The sequence below is a fragment of the Gouania willdenowi genome, chromosome 7 (genome assembly GCF_900634775.1).
Source record: "Gouania willdenowi chromosome 7, fGouWil2.1, whole genome shotgun sequence".
NCBI lineage: Eukaryota > Metazoa > Chordata > Actinopteri > Blenniiformes > Gobiesocidae > Gouania > Gouania willdenowi.
The window spans coordinates 10,919,295-10,942,514 of record NC_041050.1 but is presented as its reverse complement, the minus strand read 5'-3'; the positions used below and the strand labels follow the sequence as shown (position 1 = coordinate 10,942,514).

General features: G+C 38.0%; 1 protein-coding gene across 11 annotated transcripts in view; it reads right to left on the bottom strand.

Moving 5' to 3' along the window:
* The window catches only part of camta1a (calmodulin binding transcription activator 1a), a 451,486-nt gene that overhangs the window by 36,655 nt on the left and 391,611 nt on the right, over positions 1-23,220 (bottom strand). For 9 of the 11 annotated variants that reach the window (XM_028452382.1, XM_028452379.1, XM_028452383.1 and 6 more), the window contains 3 exons: positions 21,913-22,066; positions 8,469-8,609; positions 3,639-5,941 (listed from right to left, as the gene is read on the bottom strand). In XM_028452382.1, coding sequence (XP_028308183.1) covers positions 3,639-5,941; positions 8,469-8,609; positions 21,913-22,066 — 2,598 coding nt within the window. The remainder of the gene's footprint in view (positions 1-3,638; positions 5,942-8,468; positions 8,610-21,912; positions 22,067-23,220) is intronic. The other 2 variants (XM_028452384.1, XM_028452389.1) reach the window with 1 other exon arrangement.

The window sequence follows — 23,220 nt, the reverse complement described above, 5'->3', positions numbered from 1 at the left end:
TCTGATCTGTAGACATTCCTGCTTCATTTCAATAACAGCCCATCACTATTCTTAAGCCACGTGTATATTAGGGTGGTCCAAAAAATTATAATCTTTTAGATTCTCTACATTAGAACCCAGCATTGGGTTCATATCTGGCAAAATTATTTGAGTCCAAATGTTAAGCAAATTAATTATTATTCAGAGTTCGCACAAGACACAAAAAAATTCCCCCATACTATATCAGTGAGCCAAATAAAGAAGGCTTATTGGAATAATTTGTGGTTTTGTTCTGCAAAAACAAACTGAAACTTGCATAAAATATTACTTATTAGAAAGTTAAGCAAACACTGTGACTTTGCTGACATCTGGTGGAGGAACTCTTAAAAATGTTTGTTATGGCAGATCCAGAGTTTCAAAGAAACGTGGTGACAAAATCCCTGATCTGCTTCCCTTCAAAATCTGCTTGATTAAGGTCATCACAACGGTTCAGTGGAATCTATGAACCTTCATTTTTCATGATGTTATGTGTGTATAATCTATATGTCATTAGTCAATTTCCAGGAAACTTTGAGAAGCTTGTGCAACCTCGAGTCTAAAACATCTCTTTTCTTCCAAATGTCTTCTTAAATTATCTTCTGGATACTAAAACCTAATGCAAGGTTCTAATCAAGGTTATCTGAAAATATATTTTTTTTTACCCTGCTTTGATGTACCGTCCACGGTAGTGTATATGGCACACACTCGCCTAAAGCCAAACCCAGAAAAGTAAATTGTGAAAAATTCCACTAATTTAAATAAGTAAATAAATAAATAAATCATTATGGAATTGTTGTGAAAAGCGCTAAGCATTGACATATAGCTCTTAACTCAGCCATGCTATTGTAGCTTTCTTTGCTAAAGGAGTTCGAGCCATTCAAGGTGACTTCTATACAGTCCTGGCCTGGGTAGTGGGTACATCTCCTCAAACAAATACACAACTGGTGTCTTTTATTTTGTGCAATGATAGCCACGGGTCATTGCACTGATAATTGAAAATAGTTTATGATTATAGCAATACATTCTTAATGGTGTTATTATACTTTATCTGAGACCTAGGTTCCCAAAGTGGGGTACGGGTACACCCAGGCTTGTGTAAATTGTCATTGGCTAATGCTAGGTTAATGCTATTGCTAGGCTAATGCTAATGCTAATGCTAGGTGAATGCTAATGCTAGGTTATTGTTATTACTAAGTTAATGCTAATGCTGGGTTAATGCTATTGCTAGTTTAATGCTAATGCTAAGGCTAGGTCAATGTTAATTCTAGGCCTATGCTAATGCTAGGCTAATTCCATTGATATGTTATTGCTAGGTTAATGTCATTGCTAGGTTATTGTTATTGCTAGGTTAATGCTTATGTAAGGTTAATGCTTATGTTAGGTTAATGCTATTGCTAGGCTAATGCTAGGTTAATGTTAATGCTAAGGCTAGGCTAATGCTAATGCTAGGTCAATGTTATTTCTAGGCTAATTCTATTGCTATATTAATGCTAGTTTAATGTTATTGTTAGGTTATTGCTATTGCTAGGTTAAGGCTAGGTTAATGCGCATGCTAGGCTAATCCTAATGCTAGGTTAATGCAAATGCTATTGCTAGGTTAAATCTAATAATAAGTCAATGTTAATTCTAGGCTAATGCTAGGCTAATTCTATTGCTAAGCTAATTCTAGATAATGCTAATGCCAATGATAAGCTAATGCAGTGCAACGCGGGCCAGCACCTGTGTTTCCTTCAGGAAATGCAAATATTCTAGTTATTCTGATTATATATTATTCTTCAACATGATGAGTAAAATTCACTGTAAGGCTACATTGTATATGACATTACATTATTATGTTTTTTAAGTGTGCAAGAGTAGGGGGTATATGAATTCAGGGTGAAAGTCTGAAGGGGTACAGGACTGTGAAAAGCTTAGGAAACACTGATCTAAGACAATGAAATGGGATGGATTGAAAAGTGCTTCACTCAATCCAAACCAGCCATAATTTAGTCAAACTGTCTTTATGTCTGTCCACAAAATGCCCATGAAGCAGGAAAGAACTGAATCTGGCAACACTGACAGCTGTGTAACCAACTCCTGTGAATGAATGCTCAGATGTTAGTGTTAATGATTACATTTACTGCCAAAGTAAAATACAAATCTTATGGTTTTCAAAGGGTTGCAAAAAAAAAGGCTCATTGGGGTTAATTCAATAGCCATGGCTTAAAAAAAAGCAGAATGTTCAGTTCTATATTTAGTGTGTGGTGATCTTATTTATAGGTAAATATTTGTATTCTATTGTCTTTGAAGTGCTAGAAAAGCACAAATGACTGCTTGGCTTTTTAAATTGTATGTCACTGCTCAGCTCTTTCTCAATACTGCATTTTGATGTTGATTTTTATATCAACGATTTACCAATCAATGAGATGCTTTTTTATAAATCACCTGCTAGAACACTCAGCTAATATTGTTACATACTCTATCATTATTGCATACTGTTATTATACTGGAGGATATTTTAAGTTAATTGTCTAACTTACTGTCAAAATGACTATACAGAGTTAATATAACAAAATATTCTAAATTAAATCCCAAATAATATCCATTTGGTATATTATAAAATGTTTTTGATTAAAATGAATTTTTGTACAGTATTTTCTTAACCCTACAACGCTATCGGTGGGTGATTTTTACCCAAGCAAACAAACATTACATTATTTTCATGAAGTTGTGTTTGTCAGAGTGTCTTGAGTTCCAGGGGAGCTTCAGCATCTTCTCTGATGTTTTAGAATGTGTGAATGTTCCACTACTAAAAAGCCAACTTTTTCCTACAGGCACATGATCGGGTGATTTTTACCCATCAATAGTGATAGTGTGCACTGTATGTACTGACTATATCTAAGGAATACAATGAGTAAAAGTGGTTTTGACATTTCCATGCTATCTTTATTTAGTCCAGTAGTTGTAAATAATAATGACAAAGTGGTGGTTTCCAAGAACATTCATAAGGTGATAAAATATTTTAGTCAGGTGATCATTTTTACACAATCAAAAGTGTCATTTTTTGTTCCACTCCTCTGCAGCTGTTCATGTGTCTAAGAGACTAAGCCTTCACAAGGGAAGCCTCAAATACTCCAGACATGGGTGTGGACCGAAGATCAAGTTTCCAATTCCATTATTTTTTTTCTAACAATCTTTTGTTCTTATATTTCTAATTTTTCAGTAATTTTGGTTAATATTTTTATGGTCCACCCATGGTAGTGTTTTTCTGTTCATTTTGTTAAGCATGGAATAGTTGAAAATAAAAGAACACAACTCTAATTTGTCATGTATTGTCATATTTTGATATTTTTTAATGATAATTACTGTATATTGGGTACATAGGGTAAAAATCCCCTGGCGATAGAGATGGTGTTATTAATTTTAGCGATAGTGTTCTAGGGATCATTTGACATTTTCCAATTCCTACTTAAACTGTTAATAGTTTATTCAGTGAATATTTATTATCAAGGAGCTACAGAGCAAATATCAATGATAACAAAAAAGTCATTCTATTTAATGTTGAAAATACTTTGCATGTAAAAGTAACTTACATTTTGTAAACAAACAAGACAAATAAACAAATATGCATCGTCACTCACCTCAGGGTATGACCACTCAGGTGAATAGTCGGTGACCATGAAGAGTCGTCCTGTGGCCTGAAGCATACCAAGCGCTCCCTGAGCTACAGCTGCTGAAACAACTTCTGCTACATTCATGTAGGACAGAGAACCTGCATCTGCTGCGTTTCCTCCTGCTGCCGTTCCTCCGTTTAAAGACTGAGGGCTACAGCAGGGCTGGAGGCAGAGCTCTGAGGGGCTGTAGCCTGAGCCCCTGGTACCTCCGTCTTCCTGGCCCTGCTGTGGAGGTCCGCCATTGCTGTTTTGATTATCAGTGCCGTGAGACGCAACCAGCTGGTGAGCGTACAGAGAGCCTCCTGCTGACATGGCCGTTCCACTACCGTCCACTGAGATAAAGTCATTAATGAGGTCAGAGAACTGGTTTCCAAAGGAGATGTCAAAGTGATCCAGACTGATCTCCATGCCTGTGCCTCCTGCTCCACCATTGCTGCCCCCTGCACTCAGACCCTGGTGGGCTCCCACTGTGTTGTACAGACCCTGGACCATGCTGGTTCCTTGTAGAAGAGGCTGCATTTGTTGCTGATGTTGTTGTTGTTGTTGTTGCTGGGTGCGGTTGTTATCCAGATTATTGTTGTTTCCGTTATGAATTGCTACTCCTTCACCTGCACCTCCGGCACCGCCTCCACCACCATCCGAGGCTTGCTGCAGGTAGTGCTCTGCTCCTCTGCCTTCTCCGTTTCCTGCCCCACAGGCCTGAATGTGATCTCCAGTTTTGAGTAGAGAGTCACCTCCATTTTCTGCGTTTCCCGTCTGGGCTGAATTTACATTCCCTGCTTGTTCGAGACCAACCACCTCCTCATGCTCAGCGCCCAGCACAGGGAAGGTAGCCTGGTACTGCATCAGTTGGAGAGAGCCAGGCTGGCCAGGTCCTTCAGTTGGGGAGCCTCCGTTACAGTTGGCCCTGTGTGGGTTCTGATGGGCCTGATGATGGTGATGGAGGTGTCCGTTACTGCCAGCGGAGTCTGTTTTTATTACCTGCAGCCCCATGTAAGCTCCAGAGTCATGGGAGTTATGGTCCATTAGATGTGTTTTCTGGGCCATGCTGGGCCTGCCCTGCTGGGTCTGACCAGTCTGAGATCCATCTTGGAGGAAGAAGCTGGGTGAACGGTTCTGGTGTTGCATGGCTTGACCGTAGCTCACAGTGGTGGCACTGGAAGTGTAGTCTTGTTTGGCATCGATAGCACTGAAATCCATCTGCTCCAAGGTGGTGCTGGGACTTAAGCCTCCACCAGAGGGCAGCAGTGAGCCAGCAGCAGTCAGACCCAGGCTGCCCTGACCTGAACCAGCACCAGCTGACACAGACACGTCACTACCACAGTTCACCACAGCCCCCACCTGGTAGCCGCTCTCTTTGGCCAGGTGTTGCTCAAAAGACGTGTCTTCTGTTTTTATGTTTTTAATCAGGGCTGGGTTGAAGGTGTAGCCGTTATCTGTCATGGTGGGGGATCGTTGAAGGGTACCATTACTGCTGCCCCCAGAGGAGGAACAGGAGGAGGAGTTGCCCTCTGTCTTCAGTCCACCCCCTCCGTAGGTCTGGCCCTGTTTGGGGTTGTTCAGAAAGCAGTCAGGGTCAAAATTCATGTTGGTCTCTGGGATCTTGATATTTCCAGAGTCCAGACTGCTGGACAGCACCAGTTCTTCAGAAACCCCAGCTGATGTCAACATGGAGAGGCCGTCCCCTGACGCGTTGCCTCCTGGTTCCCCGACTCCTCCACCAGGGAAGGCAAATTTATGACGATCAGAAGTAACGGACAGCACCAGTGCCTGTGAGGCAGCATCAGCACCCATCAGATGAGCATTGGGACCCCCAGTGGGAGACATGCTGTAGACTGGGTCTCCAGCAACCTCTGACATGAAGACACTCTGGGTCAGGCCCGACATGACAGAGGCCACGTGGCTCATCCCAGTCACTACGGGGCTGTCAGCCATATCTGGATCGCTATTGAGGCCACTGCTGATGGAGACTGGAGAGTTCTGAGTGGTGTCCGGGACCTCCACCTGATTGGTAGATGACACTTCTGTGCTGTTCTGGTGCAGCAGGACGGGCTTGTGGACTTTGCCATTACGCTTCTCCCGTGTGCCACCGCCCCCTCCAGTGCTTTTCCCTCCGCCGTGGGCAGAGTGCTCCGTCTTCCCCTCTGACACGTCATTGTTCTGCACCTCAGAGTGGGCGCTGCTGTAGCCCCCGGAACGCGGGTCCACTTTAGGAGAGATGATGCGATGTTTGGCGCTGTTACATTTGTGGTGGACACTACTTCCTGCGCCTGGAATAAAAAACACAGAAGCAAAAATAGTTGATATTTATGATTTAAAAATAGCACAAACACTGATATTAATCTATATACTGTTTTTTTAAATTTTGACAATTCAAATGATTTCCATGTTAGGTGTAAATAGTGGCCTAATGTTTTAACCCCGAGATAGCCCGGATGATATTAGTGTTTATATTCAACAAATTTAATGTAAACAAGCACAAACCTCCACCAAGCTCCAAATATCCTCCTTGCCAGATATTAGCAGCTATCTGAATCAGTGATCCTGATCATGGAACTATCATCATTTACACTTGAAGGCTTGGAAGAAATGTATATCCCCATTAATAATGATACAGTAGGTCCAAATGTACGGGCACCCCCATTTTTCGAATAATCGCAATGAAATCACAATCCAGATCCGATCCAGATGAAACTCAGGGGTGGATTCACTAAAATGTGAAATAAAGGGTGGTAAACCTGGTGCGGCCCTAAATCCATTGGTGACGCAGTTTCTTCCCCTGCTGCCAGGAATTCATTAAGATTACAGCAATGATTTGCGCGTGTGCAGAAGTGGTGGAGACCACCCTATTTCAATGAGCGTCATCCATGCAGCTCTGCGCACACAGCATCGTCTCTGCACCACATTGTGTTACACACACACCAGACTCTACACACGCACGGCACCGCCGCTAGTGTGGAGTGCAGCTTTTTCTCTCCCTCACACACACTTTACTCACACTTCATTTTCTCATTCAGTGGATGTTAATATTGACTATTGTTTTATTTAAATTATTTTCTTATACTAGAAAGGTTAACTGGAGCCTTTTTTTCTTCCATATCCGCTGTGTTTTGTGTAAACATTTACTGCAGTTCATCTCTGCGTGTGTTTGCACCTGCATGTCCAGTCGTACTATTTATTTGCATCTCTTTAGTGACCTACTTTACATATTCATCAGAGGGAAACGTGCTAAATGGATTGAGGGTGCATTCTGCCGCGCTGAAGACGTGCAATTACTGATTCCGTGGAGTTTGTACCCCTTATTAGCGCGTGGAATGACGTTTGCACACGTTTTAATACCCCTAAACCTTTAGTGAATCCGCCCTCAGTGGGGTAATTATTAAACCACCCCTACATAACTTGGTCAAATATCATAAAGATCAGTGAACTACGAACAACATAAATTTTTTTGAAATTTTGATCATTTTCAAAAATTCCTAATTTTGAAATTTAATAACAATAATGAGAAATAAGGATTTTTTTTTAATTTTTTCTAATTAATCCAGACTCAGTATATTGACCCGGATCCCCTCATAAATTCAATGGAATTTTCCACGGCGTAAGGTCTATCTTTGGTTAAAATAGTGTCAAAATCCGTTTATTACATTTGAGGTAATCCTGCTACTAGAAAAACAAACAAATAAAAACTAGTGAAAATAATAAACTCTAGTTACTATAAAACCAGGGGTATTTGAACATGTTGCAGGGGACACTTGGAAACATTTATGATTTTTTTTTTACATACTGAGTCACTTGATATCCTTTTTCAAAGAAAAAAACTGTTTTTCAGCTACTGACATAAAATGGCACCAATAAAATTAAAAGTGGTCTTTTTTTTCACTATAAAATCCTTCCAAATATGTTGGAGGTTATCAAACTATTACAGATATTTAAGCAAATATGGCACAGGTAATTCGATTTTAGGAATTTATTTACAGTATATGACTATTATAAGAAGAAAAACTAAAATGAATGAATTCATAATTTAGACCTACTTTATTGGAGATTATGAAAGTTGCTGCATCACATTCACACACCATTCCCCCATCCTGCCAATATGTGGGAGTCCAATGAACCCAACACGTTTGTGGACTGAGGGAGGTAACCTCGAGCAAATCGACCCAAGCACGGGGTCAACATGGAAGTCTACACAACAAAGGTACCTGCCTTCCTGCTGTGACATGAAACTGCTATCCAGAAAATAAAAACCATGCATGCAATTATATTTTACACCTAGTTATAATGAATGAGCCATGGATGCCGACCATCTCCATTATTCAATAACTGGGTCACCACCCAACATAGCAGAATACTCAATAAGCCACCATTAAAAACTAAATTCTGCTGTGATAAAACCAAAAAACTGTGTTTGGGATGTGTAGTAGAATGAGACTGAGTCATGAATTTCTCACTGGCTTTGGTTTTTCAGGAATACTCAGTAGGCATGAGGAAGAATTCAGAATTTGTATTGGATTTTTCAGGCTTTTCAGGTCTGAGGGAAAATGGATGTTTTGCATGACTTTTTTCCTGGGGGAAAAAAAACCCCAACAAAAATGTCAGTAGGGGTTAATTGGGTTTGGTTAGTTCTTCAGTAATCGGCTCTTTTCATTGGGTTAAATATACTGTATCAGATTAAACTCTCACTAACCTATAGTTTCCATACACAGCCAATGCAAACTGATCTCCTATTAAAGTAGTTTCGAGTTCTTTTAGCTCTCACTATAAGGGTTTCCTTCTTCCCACCCTCTAAGCCCTTACCCAGGGTGCCAGTGCAGAGGCAGTTGTGGGTCCGGGGAGGTGGCTTAGTTTGGTGGCTGTCCAGAATCTGTTGCACTAGCTGCTCCACAGAGAAGCCAGAGCTGCTGTTCCCGTTGCTGCAAGTCCACTTGATGCCATGAACTGCCGGGAGAGAGGAGGAAGACAGAGACGTCAGCCAGTCCAACAGACCACCAGCCACGCCAGACACCCCTCGCCCCACCCACTGCGCCCTCTGCCATCCTCTCAGCCATGCTTTTCTGGACACCAAATCCTCAAAATGATGTTGCTTTCATATTTATATTTAGTGGCCAGGCAACCTAAGCTGCCAAAAACCTTGTTATCTTGCATGTTCTTCTTCTTCTGAGGAAATAATACTTTTCATGAATGAACAATCACCAAATTTGGCACAAAGGTCCAGTTCCATGCCAGATTGCCTCAGCAGCATAAACAGGCCAATCGTTCTAAAGGTGGCGCTACAGTTAGCCTCTAAATTTCAAAGGTTTCGAAATTCACAATCAACCAAATGTACTACAGATTTGTAACTTTCACCAAAATGTGGCCCCAATACCAAAAAAACATTGTAGATTTCCAATATGAGTCCAATACTGTGTTTCCTACCACAATTTATACTCAATTGACACCAAACCTGCTACAGCATCTTTAGACTGTCCAACACAAACGATCCACACAGATTTTAAGTTGATCAAAAATACAGTGCATCAAAATGGATATCTAAACATATGCTTTCAAAGCCATGTGCCATATGTCGTCTTTATTTTCACCTGTGTGTCTGTGTGGTGGATGGGGTTTGTAAGAGATGGGTGTTTTTTAACTTCCTAAAAGCACTTTGAGCTGCATTCATTTCATTGTATAAAAAGTGCTTTTTATAAATAAAGATTGATTTGATTTGAAATTCTTGTTAAATACATTTAAAAAAAAAAATGACAACATTTTGAAGTCATGGCAGATGAAGTTTGGAAAATATCAGAATTTTAGCTCAAAAACGCAATTATTTGATAGGATTTAGAATTATGCTCTCATGCAAGCAATCAGTCAATGCAAACATTGTATATTTAAACATCAGTTTTTCACTTATGGGCCAATCAATCATTGTTACAAACAAATTGCCAACATCTCCAAGGCTGTCTTGATACAATATGTGTATTTTCATTTTTGACAACCGTTTGAAATGAGCCTTAATACGCTAACAGCTGGGTTTAGATTGTCATATGGCAGAGTTAGTGTTTTTTTTTTCCTCCAACTTGTGTGGTTGAAATTCAGCTGTTTCTTTCTCTTTACACTCAAACCACACAAAACATTCTCTTTTGGATCCTGCCGTCCCCCCTTTTGCTTCGATTCAAAACAGAAATCAGTCTCTGTGCAGGGCAGCTTATTTCTTCAGTGCCTGTTTCCCTCCCAAGTGTCAGTGTTTGTTTCTACCCTTTGGCCTTCCCTCTGAGTGCTAAAGAAGGTGACACCGGGCTTAATCCTCCCCCTGACACCTCCACCCTGACCTATGACTCTGTTGTGACAGCAGAAAGCGTCTGGGGGGGGGGAGAAAACGCCAGCGAGCTGCTGCTGCCAGATCGGCTGCGCCATGGGGAAACAGAAAAGGCTTGCTCTTGTAAAGCTTCCACTCCCTGCCTTGTCACACCTCGCTGGCACCTTCTAATACTTTTCATCGCTCCACTTGTCAAGCAGCCGCCTCCTCTGATGAGACAGATAGTGGTTTTAGTGCCTATAAGCTCTGGAAGACACCACTGAGTGCTTCAGTGTTGAGGCTCTCAACCAGAGAAAAGGTAATATTTCAGACGTGGAGCGCATATAGATTATCAAAGCTTTAACACCAAGTTCCTCACACATCACTGCCTGTATCTGTTCAATATGCAGGAGGAGAGGGATGTTTAAAGAGACTGATCATGTTGGAAAAACAGTAAGGACTAGACAAGTCTGTTTGTAGTTGAGATAGATAAGAGCAAAACGCAAAGGAGGGGAAATGTAACTGGGATTGAAGCCAGAGCTGGGTAAACGGACGCTGAAAAGCAAAGAAACATGGATGATGAAGATGATGATAAGGATCAAACACAAAGAATGAACATATACTGGATGGTACTAGGGCTGGGCAATATATATCGTGATTCAAGATGTATCAAGTTTTCTATTAAGGCAATATAGAAAATGACACTCACCTATAATTGAGATATATCTGTATTTTTTTTAAACTTCTTTCCATTGATTAAATCACACAGTACAACTCACATCATACAAATATTTAACATTATTCACAGTGTCGTTCGTTAGAATTTTTCCATATCTCTGAGATATATATTTTATAGCTTATTTGATATTAAAATACTCGTTAAAGGATTCGCTGCTTTAGTTAGATGGATTTCGGAGTGCGTCCTAACCCAGACCCAAGCCACACTGCAGAACTCACTCACACGTGCTGTCCCTTATAGGAGAAAAAGCCAAAAGTGGCTATATTGTGCAGTTGTTTGTAAATAAATGTGCCTGTGCCGCATTAATCAGGAAATTTAACCCTGGTAAGACTTAATTTAGTTCAAAATGTTGAAACTCATATCCTATATTGCCATTTTGAGGAAAAATATGGAGATATGAGTTTTGGTCCATATCATCCAGCCCGAGAGGTTACCCTGGCTCCCCAACCTTTTTTGGATCTTGACCCCATTTTTATATCACAAATTTCTAGTGACCCAAAATACTTTTTTATTCTTTCTCAAATTAGTTATGATTCAATTACAAATACAGATTAATCAGGATTTGTGCACAAAGTGACAAGATGTGCCAGCTCAGATATTTAATTTTTTTAAAAAACCTTTACTTCTAAATATACAATCACACTGTTAAAGACACATTAATCTCGATATCTACCCTTCACCCATATATCACATCATCAGTTTAACATATCCTATACAGGCCCTCTGCTTCGGAATGATTTACCTTCCCAAATAAGATCCATATCTTCCTACTCACTCTTTAAAAAGCAGTTAAAATTTAAAATTTTAATCTATTCATAAGTCCTCCTACAATCCATAAAATTACTTCACTCCCTCCCTCACTTTACTCTATGCCACCATGATTACATGATTTGTATTTGCATGTGTAAATGTATGTATATGCATATATGTTTTAAGTTTGTATTTCTTTTTTGATTTTCAATTCATTTTGTTCAATATTTTCATTTGGCTTTTGATATGGATTTTTGTGAACTTTGTTTATATATTATTTTTCCTGATGTATCAAAGTTTAATTGTGCATTTCTCATGATGTTTGTTTGTTAGCCTTTATTCTGAAATGTTTGTTCATTGAAAGGGGCGGAGCTCTAATACAAGCCCTTTGGGCTTCTGTTCCCTCCTTGCACCTTTAATGTTGTTTTTTCTTTAATCGATCTGTGCTAAATAAATACATTAAAATACTGTATACTACTTATTCATTTATTATTATACTGCATTTTATTTAAACTAAATTCATATTTGAGAAAGTGCAAGTACAGAATAAAATTGTTTAACATTGTGTGTTGTGTTTTAATTTGAAAAAGAATAATACTTTGTGAAAAATTTAAATTCAGTGATTCATATGATCAATTACTAGACATTTCAGATGACCCCATTTAAAATCCAGGCAACCCCACATGGGTTCATGACCCCAAGGTTGAAAAACACTGCCCTAACTACTGGCATTGCATGCCGACAGGTTTCTGACACATAAATAGGCTTCATTTTGGTCAAATATTAAGTCAGATTTATTCACCCATTGGCATGCAACGAGTAAGCTGAAAAATGGGTCGGGTATTAAATGTGACAGGAGAGTTGCGTCCATTGTCATTATAATTACTGCACAAATAATTGCATCTGTCTGGAGAAGCTAATAAACAGAGCAGCTTCAGTCACCATTAACCTCGTGACAGCGTTATGCAAACAGAACAAATGAGATGATGCTAATATTCGTAGCGCAGTGATAACAGGGTCACGGGCATACGAGGAATACAGTTATTAGCAGTGTTGGGAAAGTTACTCTAAAATTGTAATACATTTTGTATTACGAGTTACAGGCATAAAAACATCAAATATTTGTATTACAATATTAGCACCTCTATAATGTAACTGAGTTACATGACTTTACAGTATGTTACTTTTAGCTAATCACACGTTTAAGTTTTGTGAAGCCATTTTAAAATACTAATCACATTATTGATACCATTACAGATTAATGTCTACAAATGTAACCACAGAACACTTGCATTTTACTTATAATATTTTATTGATCTTTGAATCAGTCATCAACACCTTAACATATATATGTAAACATATAGTCAATGCTTTAAAACAGTGCGTAAACATAGGCTAACAAAAATATCCTCTAGGAATACAACATTCAATCAGTCATCATAAAACAAATGACTGGAAATGTAAAATGTAAATGTAAATACATTTTTAATGTAATTGAAATAAAATACTAAATATGCCTTAGAGCCAAAAAGGCTATATACCAAATAAAAGTTTGTATAACATAAAGAAAAATCTTATATGTCTAAATAATAGAATAACTTAGGAGAGACATAGGCCACTGGCGGCCCTAGATCTAATTTTATACGGCCCCCAAAACAAAATTGTAATTCAATAAGTTGGAAGTTATATGAAGCCCAACATGACACACAAACTACAGAAACACAGAAAATGACAGCACAATGCACAACATGACAACAAAAGTACACAAAATGATAATAAAGACACACTAAACAACCACTTAAACACAAAATGACTAGAAAAAACAACACATACAAAAAAATGACTTCAAAGTCACACAAAATGCCAACAAAATTGCACAAAATGACAGAAAATGCACACGGCAAAGAAACACACATGACAAAGAAAGACAGAAAAAGACAACATTAATACAAAAAAAATAACAAAAACATACAAAATCACTTAAAAAACACACAAAAAGACAACAGAAATTGACCAGATGGACAAGAAAATGGACAAAATGAATTCAAAAACACACAAAACGCCTAAAAACTAAAAAAACAAAAGAAAACCCACGCAAAAGGACTACAAAGACAAAACCCTTTGTTCTTTCCTGTGTTAAAGCTCAGATTGGTCATTATTCTAAATGCTAACAGTTCTCAAATATTTTTAGGCTCAAGTACCCCCTTTCTCTTATTTTTGAATCCAAGTACCCCCTTTGTCGGACGACAGCATTTTGCTTAGAAAACTATTAAGAAACAACTAAAGAGCATAATAAATAAACGAGTGATAACACACACTTTAAGGAATCTCATTTTTTAAATAAAGTGGAAAGAAACATTATTTACTGCAGTGGTTTTTGGATCGTGACCCCATTTCTGGCGACCCCAAAGACATTTTTTTTTTTTTTAATTTATATTTTACAAAGTAAAAGTATAGAAAAAAACAGCTGTTTAAAATTGGGTTTCAATTAAAAAAAAGAAAAAAAACGAATAATAATTAAAAAATTTCAAAAAACTATTTAAATTTTTCAGGAATTTCAAGTGACCCCCTTTAAACTCCAGGCAAGCCCACATGGGAAATTTAAAAGAAAATACAAAGAACATATCTTTACTTTGTATGACAATTTTGAAAGTGTGTAATATGTTTTTAACATATATTGTAACATGTATTTAATCAAAATCATATAAAGATAAGACAAAATAAATGTATTAACTGCAGCGATGACTGGAAAACAGGATGCTGAAAATGCATTATTTGTAACTGTAATGTAGAAAAAGGGGTGGGACGAATAAGTTTAAACTTCCGCCCACTCACTTTCGAAGTCCCTGTTTTTCTTTTGGTTTTTTTCAGGAGGAAAGCCATCTGCATCAAAACATTTTATTTTATTGTAATATTATTTTTTTGTATTATTGCATTTGTTCAAAATAAAACTGTATATCATATCATATCATATCCTGCCATCACACACCTGGGGTGGGATCAAGACTGACAGTTTATTTATTCATTTTCCACTCTCTCTCTCTCTCTCTCTCTCTCTCTCTCAAGTACCCCGTGTAGTGCCATTGCGTACACCTAAGGGTACACGTACCCCTATTTGAGAAACCCTGCACTATATTACTTTGTTATTGAAAAAAGAAATATACGTGTATTACAGTAAATTGTTATACTGTGTTACTCGCAACCAGGGTTGAGGTCAATTATAATCACATAATTGGTAATTAATTACTATTATGGAGTAATTATGATTGAAATCGTAAATGAAAAAAATATGTTGCTGTTGTAATTGTAATTGAATTGTAATTGAGTTCAGATAATTGACTTTGTAATTGTCACGAACATGTGACAAAAAATGGTCATTTACAATGTAATTAAAAGCAAAACTAGGAAACCATGTTTTAGTTCTATGGTTTACGCACAGGCATATGAAGTAAACCATTATTAAAATATGTTATCGAGGGGTATACTGACAGAAAAAAGGCTCAGACGCCCAATATTGTCATTGATTAGGAAGCCTAACAAGGTAAACAATAGATGAGAAACTAATTCGATGATAGATAACAATTGTTAGTGTAGCTGATTTAAGACATCAGTCAAACTGACCTGTTATAAAAAATCCAAACAGAACGCTAACACAAGAGGAAGGTTACATTTTATGGGTTTATTTATTAAGGCTTAGTAATTGTGATTTATTGTAATTGAATTTCAGTAATTGAGAATGTAATTGTAATTGATTTTAGGGAAAAAATTAAATAATTTTAATTGTAATTGGGAAGAAATGCTGGTCATCGTAATCTTAATTGAGTTGTAATTGAACATGGATAATGACGACAAAATTGTAATTTCAAAATGTAATTGACCCCAACCCTGCTCGCAACACTGGTTATAAGTTCCTTTTTTTAATGGCAATGGCTATCCGTAATGTTGTCATATCAATATAATGACATTCTATCCGTACGCAGTGCTAAGACTAAACCTTACCCTAAACTTAAACCTTACCTTGACCCTAATCCTAACCCTAAAAATTGTTGCAATATTGGATTATAACCTAACCCTAACCCACGTGACTAAGACTAAACTTTACCCTAAACCTAACACTAACCCTAACCCACGTGACTAAGACTAAACTTTACCCTAAACCTAACACTAACCCTAACCCACGTGACTAAGACTAAACTTGACCCTAAACCTAACACTAACCCTAACCCACGTGACTAAGACTAAACTTTACCCTAAACCTAAACCTAACCCTAACCCTAACCCAAGTGACTAAGACTAAACTTTACCCTAAACTAACCCTAACCCTAAGACGCTACGTACTTCGGTGACCGTACCAATAGCACCGGGGCTTGTCCGTACGGCAACCGTACAAATAGACACTTTGTTTTTTTTATTGACAAAGCCAGCAGGAAGTCTGCAGGACAAGGAACATCTGCTCCTGATGTGACTCAGAGATGGTGAAAACCCTAATGCAGCAGCAGCAGCAGCAGTAGCATGCAGTCACCATTGCTGTTAGTCTAAACAATCTCATCTCCCCTTTGCCCCGATCTCTCATGACAGATTGGTACAGCCCTCCTCATATAGACGAGTGTAACCTCTGGAGGCTGAGGGTTGTTGACATACAGTTACCACCATGTTTGCCTGTCTGCTCCGCTCACTAAAGGCAACGTTGGAAAGCAAACGCGACAGCAGCGAGGCCAGGAGGTTTAATCCCACAGGCACCGTCACGCACTCACTCTGACAATCACATCCTATCTTGATGATAACAACCCCGGCTAATCTGTGGAACATATCTGTGAGGCACTCTGCACTTTATGGAATAGTATAAAGCACATCACTTTAAATGATGACCAGCCCCAGCCTGCCTGTCTAGCCTCAGTCTGTTCCTCTTAAATCCCGTCAGTCCGATACGGAGACAAGCCTCCTGTCTGTCTGTCTGTCTGTCTGTGAGTTTGTTAAAGCTGCTGGTGCTCTATCTGTCCGTATATGCCGGGGGGCACAGCCCGCGGAGCACCGCTGCATGTTTATTGCATTAGACCCCAAAGAGTGAATCAAAGCTGGCTGCCTTGTGCGTAGTAGATCTGTATAGCGTGACTGAGTGGTGATGCCAGCATCAACCGCTTCTCTTTCCCATCAAACACCGAGAGGCATTAAAGATGATGAGGGCAGACAAGGTCACATTTGACAGGATTTATACCCAAAACACAGTGTGAGAGAATAGATGCATGAAATTCAAAATGTCTCTTTGGCAATGGGTTTATAGAATGAGATCCATAAGATTGACGCTATTTCCCCCTTTGTTGTGTGAAGAGAACAACAATTATATTATAAAAGTTGGCTTTGTAATGGGAAAAATAACTGACTTTTCCATCCTCACTCAGACTGTATAACATCAGTTTGAAAAAGATGCTATGATGCGGATTATTAAAATACATCTATTGTGAATATAATTTGTTGTCAATAACTTTAATTTCTTCTTGGCTCATCTTTTCTCACCTTGTCATTTTCTGCTGTGACATCTACATTTCTCTTTTGTTTTTGGGTGGCTTCATTGATTGATTCATTGATAGATAAATAGATTGATGCCTTTATTTCAAAAAACAGAACATTAGTTTAAAAAAAAAAAAAAATATTATTATGAATTACAACAGCAGAATAGACCATTGATTTGATTCACAAACACTTAAGCCTCTCAATTCACATGTGCGAAAAGGAATAAAAAAAAAAAAAACTAACAATACAAATAATTACCAATATATCATCATACAAACAATCTACATATTCACAAATAGTCCATAGCTAATTAGTATTACTTAAAACGTGGGAACAAAAACACAATGATCAGTAAAGCCCTTTTTCATTCCTGTACCTTGTGAAAATCACTTATTTTTACCTGTTTTTGAACTGAATTATGTTTAAACATTGTTGTAGCTCCACACTCATTCTGTTCCATAATTTTACTTTACAAATTGACATACAAAAATGTTTCAATGTTGTTTTGAACACTTCAAGTCTTTAAATATAACCTCCTCCTTCACTCTCTTTTAAAGTCCATGTTTTGGATATTTTCTAGCAATAGATTACTTTCTTACTGTGCTGTTTTAAAGTCGACAAGGTCACAGAATTTTAAAGTTTTAAAACTTTACATTTCAGTTTTTTTCATTAAATTATCTCTTATCTTAAGACTACATTAGCTAGGAAAGCATGGACATTGTATTAGAGTGTGTAGGCCCATGCGACCCAAGCATATTGTTTTATAGAATCTAACATTATCAACATTCACACCAGGTAAAAACTAAGGTGAAATAAAACAAGGGGAGGCGTGTCCTCTATAAGTTTATCTGTGTGACCTTAAATGGTTGCTGAATCTAGTCCCTTAATCTGAGAATGTGTCATGGCAACACATACTCCTTTGATTTTAAAGTCTTGATGTCAAATATCAGTTTGGAAAAATGTGATTACACATATAATAATAATTGAAGAAATTAATTTGGTCTGAATTGCGCTTTGACTTCAGGCAAGAACCTCAGTTATCCACTAGATGACAGTGTTGCTCCACCGCTGATGCTAAACGCTCCAGGAGAAACTGGGATAAGGAAGAGAGAGAGAGAGAGAGAGAGAGAGAGAAAAAAAAAAGATAGAAACACAAGGAGAGATTTTCTTTGCTCTTTATGTCGCCCCCTCTTCTGTAGCCTGGCAGCTAGGAGGCATCTCACTCCCCCTTTTTTTTCTGTCCCAACAACTCCCAAAGTTAATGACTTTACCCATTACTGCAAATGGTGCTTGATTTTTACATTAAGCCACAGATGTAATGAATACAGTGGGCTATTGTTGCTTAGTGGCTGTCCTGAGGTGAGGCTTTATGTTTAAGCATATGAAAACTAATGCAGTGTTAGAAGTAACAATGTCACTGATATAGTCTGTGTGCGATCTGTTTACTATGCAGCCAGCATGTGGAGGATTGTAAAGCTGTTGACAGCCTTTATAATCACAGCCCACATCACCATTCAATGTCCATTGGAGTCACTTCAACCCTGTTTGAAGAATCTAAGCAGAAATAAGACCTATAGCTTCTTACAAGGTCTGTTCCTAGTTACCGTCCTCGTACAAAACTCTGGGCTTGGGTCGGCCCACAGTTCAGCTAAGCATTAGAGAAGCTCATGACAATAAGTATCAATCCATTGAAGGAGGGAGAGACAGAAAGAGAGAGAGAGAGAAGGGGTGAAGGGGGATTTTCTAGTGAGTCAGACATTCTTGCTCCCACGCACAAGAACAGGAATCGATAATCAGCTCGCTGTCCTCCTTGGCCGCTCGCTCTGGCCAGAGGGAAGCAGTACACTTAGTCTGGCCAGAGTGGTGCCAGAGGTCTGAGGGAAAAAAAAACTCAACTTTGACCCCAAAGTATTGTCTCTCCAAGAACAGCACACTGATCCAACACTGGAGGAATATATTGGCCCAAGAAGTGCTCCAGGCACTCAATGTATGACATAATAAGACCAGATATTAAGAGTCAGAGCAAAATACTTCTCCATACATTATGAGCTTATTAGTTAAATAATGATTTTTGTCAAAGCATTTTTGTACCCTTCTTACATGGGGAGAGATTTGTCTCAAAAATATTCACAAATGTATCCACAATTTTGACACGTGGAAAAACACGTGGAAATCTACAAAACGTGAAAATCTAAAAAACATGTGAAAATCTAAAAATGACATGTGAAAATCTAAAAATGACATGTGAAAATAAATAAAGTGAAATAAAAAAATGTGAAAATAAAAAAAAACTTGTGAAAAAAAAAGTGAAAATCTAAAAAAACGTGTGACAATCTGAAAAACGTGTGACAAACTGAAAAACGTGAAAATGTAAAAAAAAAAAAAACGTGTGAAAATTGTGGATATATTTGTGAATATTATTGAGACAAATCTCTCCCCAAATTTTGTGTACTTTTGCTGTTGTTTTTTGTATTTCTCTGTGCTTTCGATATTTTTTTGGAGTCTTTTTTTGCATTTACTTCTGGGGTCCACACAAAATTTGACCGAGGGCCACATGAGGCTCCCTGATCCCAAAATGCCAATGTCTGTTCCTAAATAGTTGAGTTGGGTAGTTTTGAGTCCTGTTAAATGTATCGCTTTTTGCCTGCATCGTCTAAGTTTGAGACGTTTTTCATTTGCTGAACAAATTTATTTGATCAAACAACTGCTTCAACAATTTTTCTGTAATTTTGTACATTTGCATTTTCTTTTGGAGGCTTCACTAAATTAGTCTACATAGACTCATGTGAAAGAAAAACATTTCTCTATTTATTTATTTTTATTATATTTTGCAGAGATTTGAAAATAAATATTGATGAACAAATAAAGGGAAATGATGTTAGATGGTTCTTTGATGTTATAGACACTGAAATGTAGACAGAAATGTTTTCTTTCACATACTATTTACATTGTGCTATTCTTCTCCATGACTTATGAGCTTATTAGTTAACTAGTTAATTTTTGTCAAAGTATTTTCGTACTCTTCTTGTGTGCAGTAATTTTGCACATTTGTGTAGTTGTTTTGTGTATTCTTGCTGTCGTTTTGTGTATTTTGAGTCTTTTTGTGCGTTTACATTGGGGGCCACACAAAATGTTGACTGAGTCGAAATATGACACCATCTCCCCAAAGCTCACCTTGGTAGCAGAGTTCTGCTGCACCTCGCCCAGTGTTAAGCCTCCCACACAGCTGCGCCTCTTTCACTTAATAGCTGTGTTTTACCCTACATGTGACATTGATGATCACTCGCACCTGTTTTGTATAATCGCTCTGACACCTGACTGTAATGCTGCAAAATCCATAACTTTGTGCAAATGGAATACAATTTGAATTGATGCGAAATTAAAGGCAGTGCCACCAAATGTTTTTTTTTTTGTTTTTTTTAAAGCAACAAAGGGTCTGTTTTTACTGATTTATGCCATGAAAGTGTCAGGTTTTCTTTTAAAAAAAAAATGCTCACAGAAAAGAATTTTTTTTTATTATATCTGTACTGTGTATTATTGACAAAACTTTACATGTTTTTTACTTTAAAATGGGAGATTTATGGATTACTTTACTTTTCTATTACTTTCAGTCAAATATCAGCTGTTTGTTTATTTTACATTTAAGCATAGTAACGCTATATAACACCACTGAATATATACAAAACAGAAATGTCTCTCAGATTGAAGCCCTCCACATTATAACAACATAGCCTGTTAATCCTGGATGTGTATTTTATTAATCAACTACTACAATATGGATGGGATTAAAAGAGCCGTTTGCAAACTAGGACAGTCAACCCTCTGAATACTGAAAAAAGCAGTTTTTCTTTTTAACCCAGGGTGTTTTCATTAAAAGGAGCTGGATTTACAAGATTAGTTAAAATTAAATGTTGTTGAACCTAGGACAAGTTAAAATTATAGCTACTGCGCAGCAATGGTCAGGGCCAGGCAATTTTAGGTAATTCTAAGCAACAAGAAGAGTGTGGGAAGATGAAAAGGTGGCATTCTAAAGTGAATTATACATCAGCTGAGGCTTGAACTGGATGGTATAAAGTTGTTATAAAAAAATAATGAATAATCTGTGACTAGCCATCAATGGAAATAGTCATTGGTTGCATGTTGTCAGGGTTCAAACTCATTGGCTGCCAGCCATTTTCAGAACAGAAACCCCCCTCACTGCCAGCCATTTTAGATCATTTTGACTGATTTTCAACGACCCACACAATATTTTGTACGATGACAATCTAAAATCTGAAGAATAGACTTTCTACTTTCACCACAATTGTTTTTTTTTGTTTCTAGCTTGTTTTGTTCATCTGTAGTCAGCAGTTGAATATAGGTAAGTTTAACACAAAATGCCAGTTTCTGAGCAAAAAGCTGAGAAAAAAAAACTTTTTCTGAAAGAAACCTGTCAGTGATTTTGAAGAATTTTTTTTTTTTTTGCTTTAGTGACACCTCAACATTGGTTTCCTTCTGTAAAACAACAAAAACAACACTGGGACCAGGCTTTTGATGGCAAAATCATTATTATTTTGCTATCGGGGTCAGAGTTGTATGGTTTCATTATCGTGTTTTGGCTTCCTCCAAGTCTCCCCCTCCCCTCAGTTCCCACACACGCAACTTCCTTCTCCACTAACCTCTGCTCATCATGGCTCGTCTCTCATCCAAAGGTGCACTGCTACCACCTACATGGCACCAGTTGGTCACTACATCATAGTACAAGGCTGATAGTCAAGAGAGAACTTCGCCAGTGTCTCCTAGCAACCCCCGTTGAAAAACACAATTGACGTATATATACGTCATTGGGAGTAAGTGTTTGGATTTGAAATTGCGTATATTTACGTTAATGGCAGTGAGTGAGTTTTAAGAACCCTCTTTTTTTGTGATGACCTTTGTTATTGCCCCTCAACACTGTACTGATGCAGGTTAATTCCAGTACTTACACATAGGCTTGAGCTGACCAATCAGCTCCTCCTTGGACCACTTGGCCCATTCCTTCTTGTCCGTGTTGATGGAACACAGGATGGGTCCACATGGTTTCCCACAATCCTCAATGGCAGGAACATTCAAATAGTGGACGAGCACAATGTCAGGGTTCTGAAGGAGCAAAGAGAGAGAGAGAGATAAAGATGGGTGAAAGCGTTTTGGAGGAAGTGAACATCTGACACCTGGGGTGGGACTGGCCATCTGGCATACCGGGAATTTCCCTAGTGGGCCAGTCCGGTCCGCTACGTTTTTTTTTTTTTTTTTTTTGACAAGCAACTGGAGGCAGATATGGTAACAGGTGGCCAAAAATGGTCCAAAAGTGGCAAAAATGTGGCAAGAAAAGAGTGGTCAAAAAATGGTCAAAATAAAGAGAAACCAGGTGGTATGTCATGGCAATGGGTAGCTCTTTGGCTCAAGTACCCCTTTTTATTTTATTTTTACTGAATCCGAGTTTGTCTGACTTCAACATTTTTGCTCAGAATTCTATGAAAAAAAACAAAAAACAACTGGTGTGGAACCAAGACTGACCCTTGTATTTTCAGTTCATGTTCTAATGAGGATTATTTTCATCATTATTATTATGATTATAATTTTTAACTAAAAAATAAAAATAAACATTGAAAAACCCATATTTTTAATATCTACGTTTGTTAATTTTCCACTTTCTCTCTCCCTCAAGTACCCCCTGTAGTACCACTGCATACCCCTAGGGGTACAGGTACCCCCATTTGAGAAACACTGGTTCAAAATGTCAAAATGTGGCAAACAATAGTGAAAAAGGGCAAAAATGTGGAACAAAAAGAGGTTAAATGTAGGCTAAAAAGAAAACAAGTGGTATTTATGGGGCAAAAGGTAGCTTATTTGGAGGAAAAGTGGCCAAAAAATGTTTAAGAAAGGACAAAAATTTGATACAAATTTAAAAAAGAACTTGTAAAATTGGATAAATAATAGGGGAAAAAGGGGATATTTTTAGACCCATTTCGTGTGACGTGTGCATACTAAATTAGGTTAATTCGTGTGCAGGCTCGGTGCAAAACAACGGGAGAACTGCATTGTACGAGCATCGGCACGTGATTGAAACACTTTTTCACTATTGTTTGCCACATTTAAACCCTTGTTCAGAGCGCTATCTCAGTCTGGATCCAGTAAAAAGTGACCATAAAAAGCTGTAAATGGACTGATATGCAGATGTGGGGCAGTGAGTATGGGGTGCCAAGTGTAAAAATGTGTTAGCTACAACTTTTATACTACATTTTTACACTTGG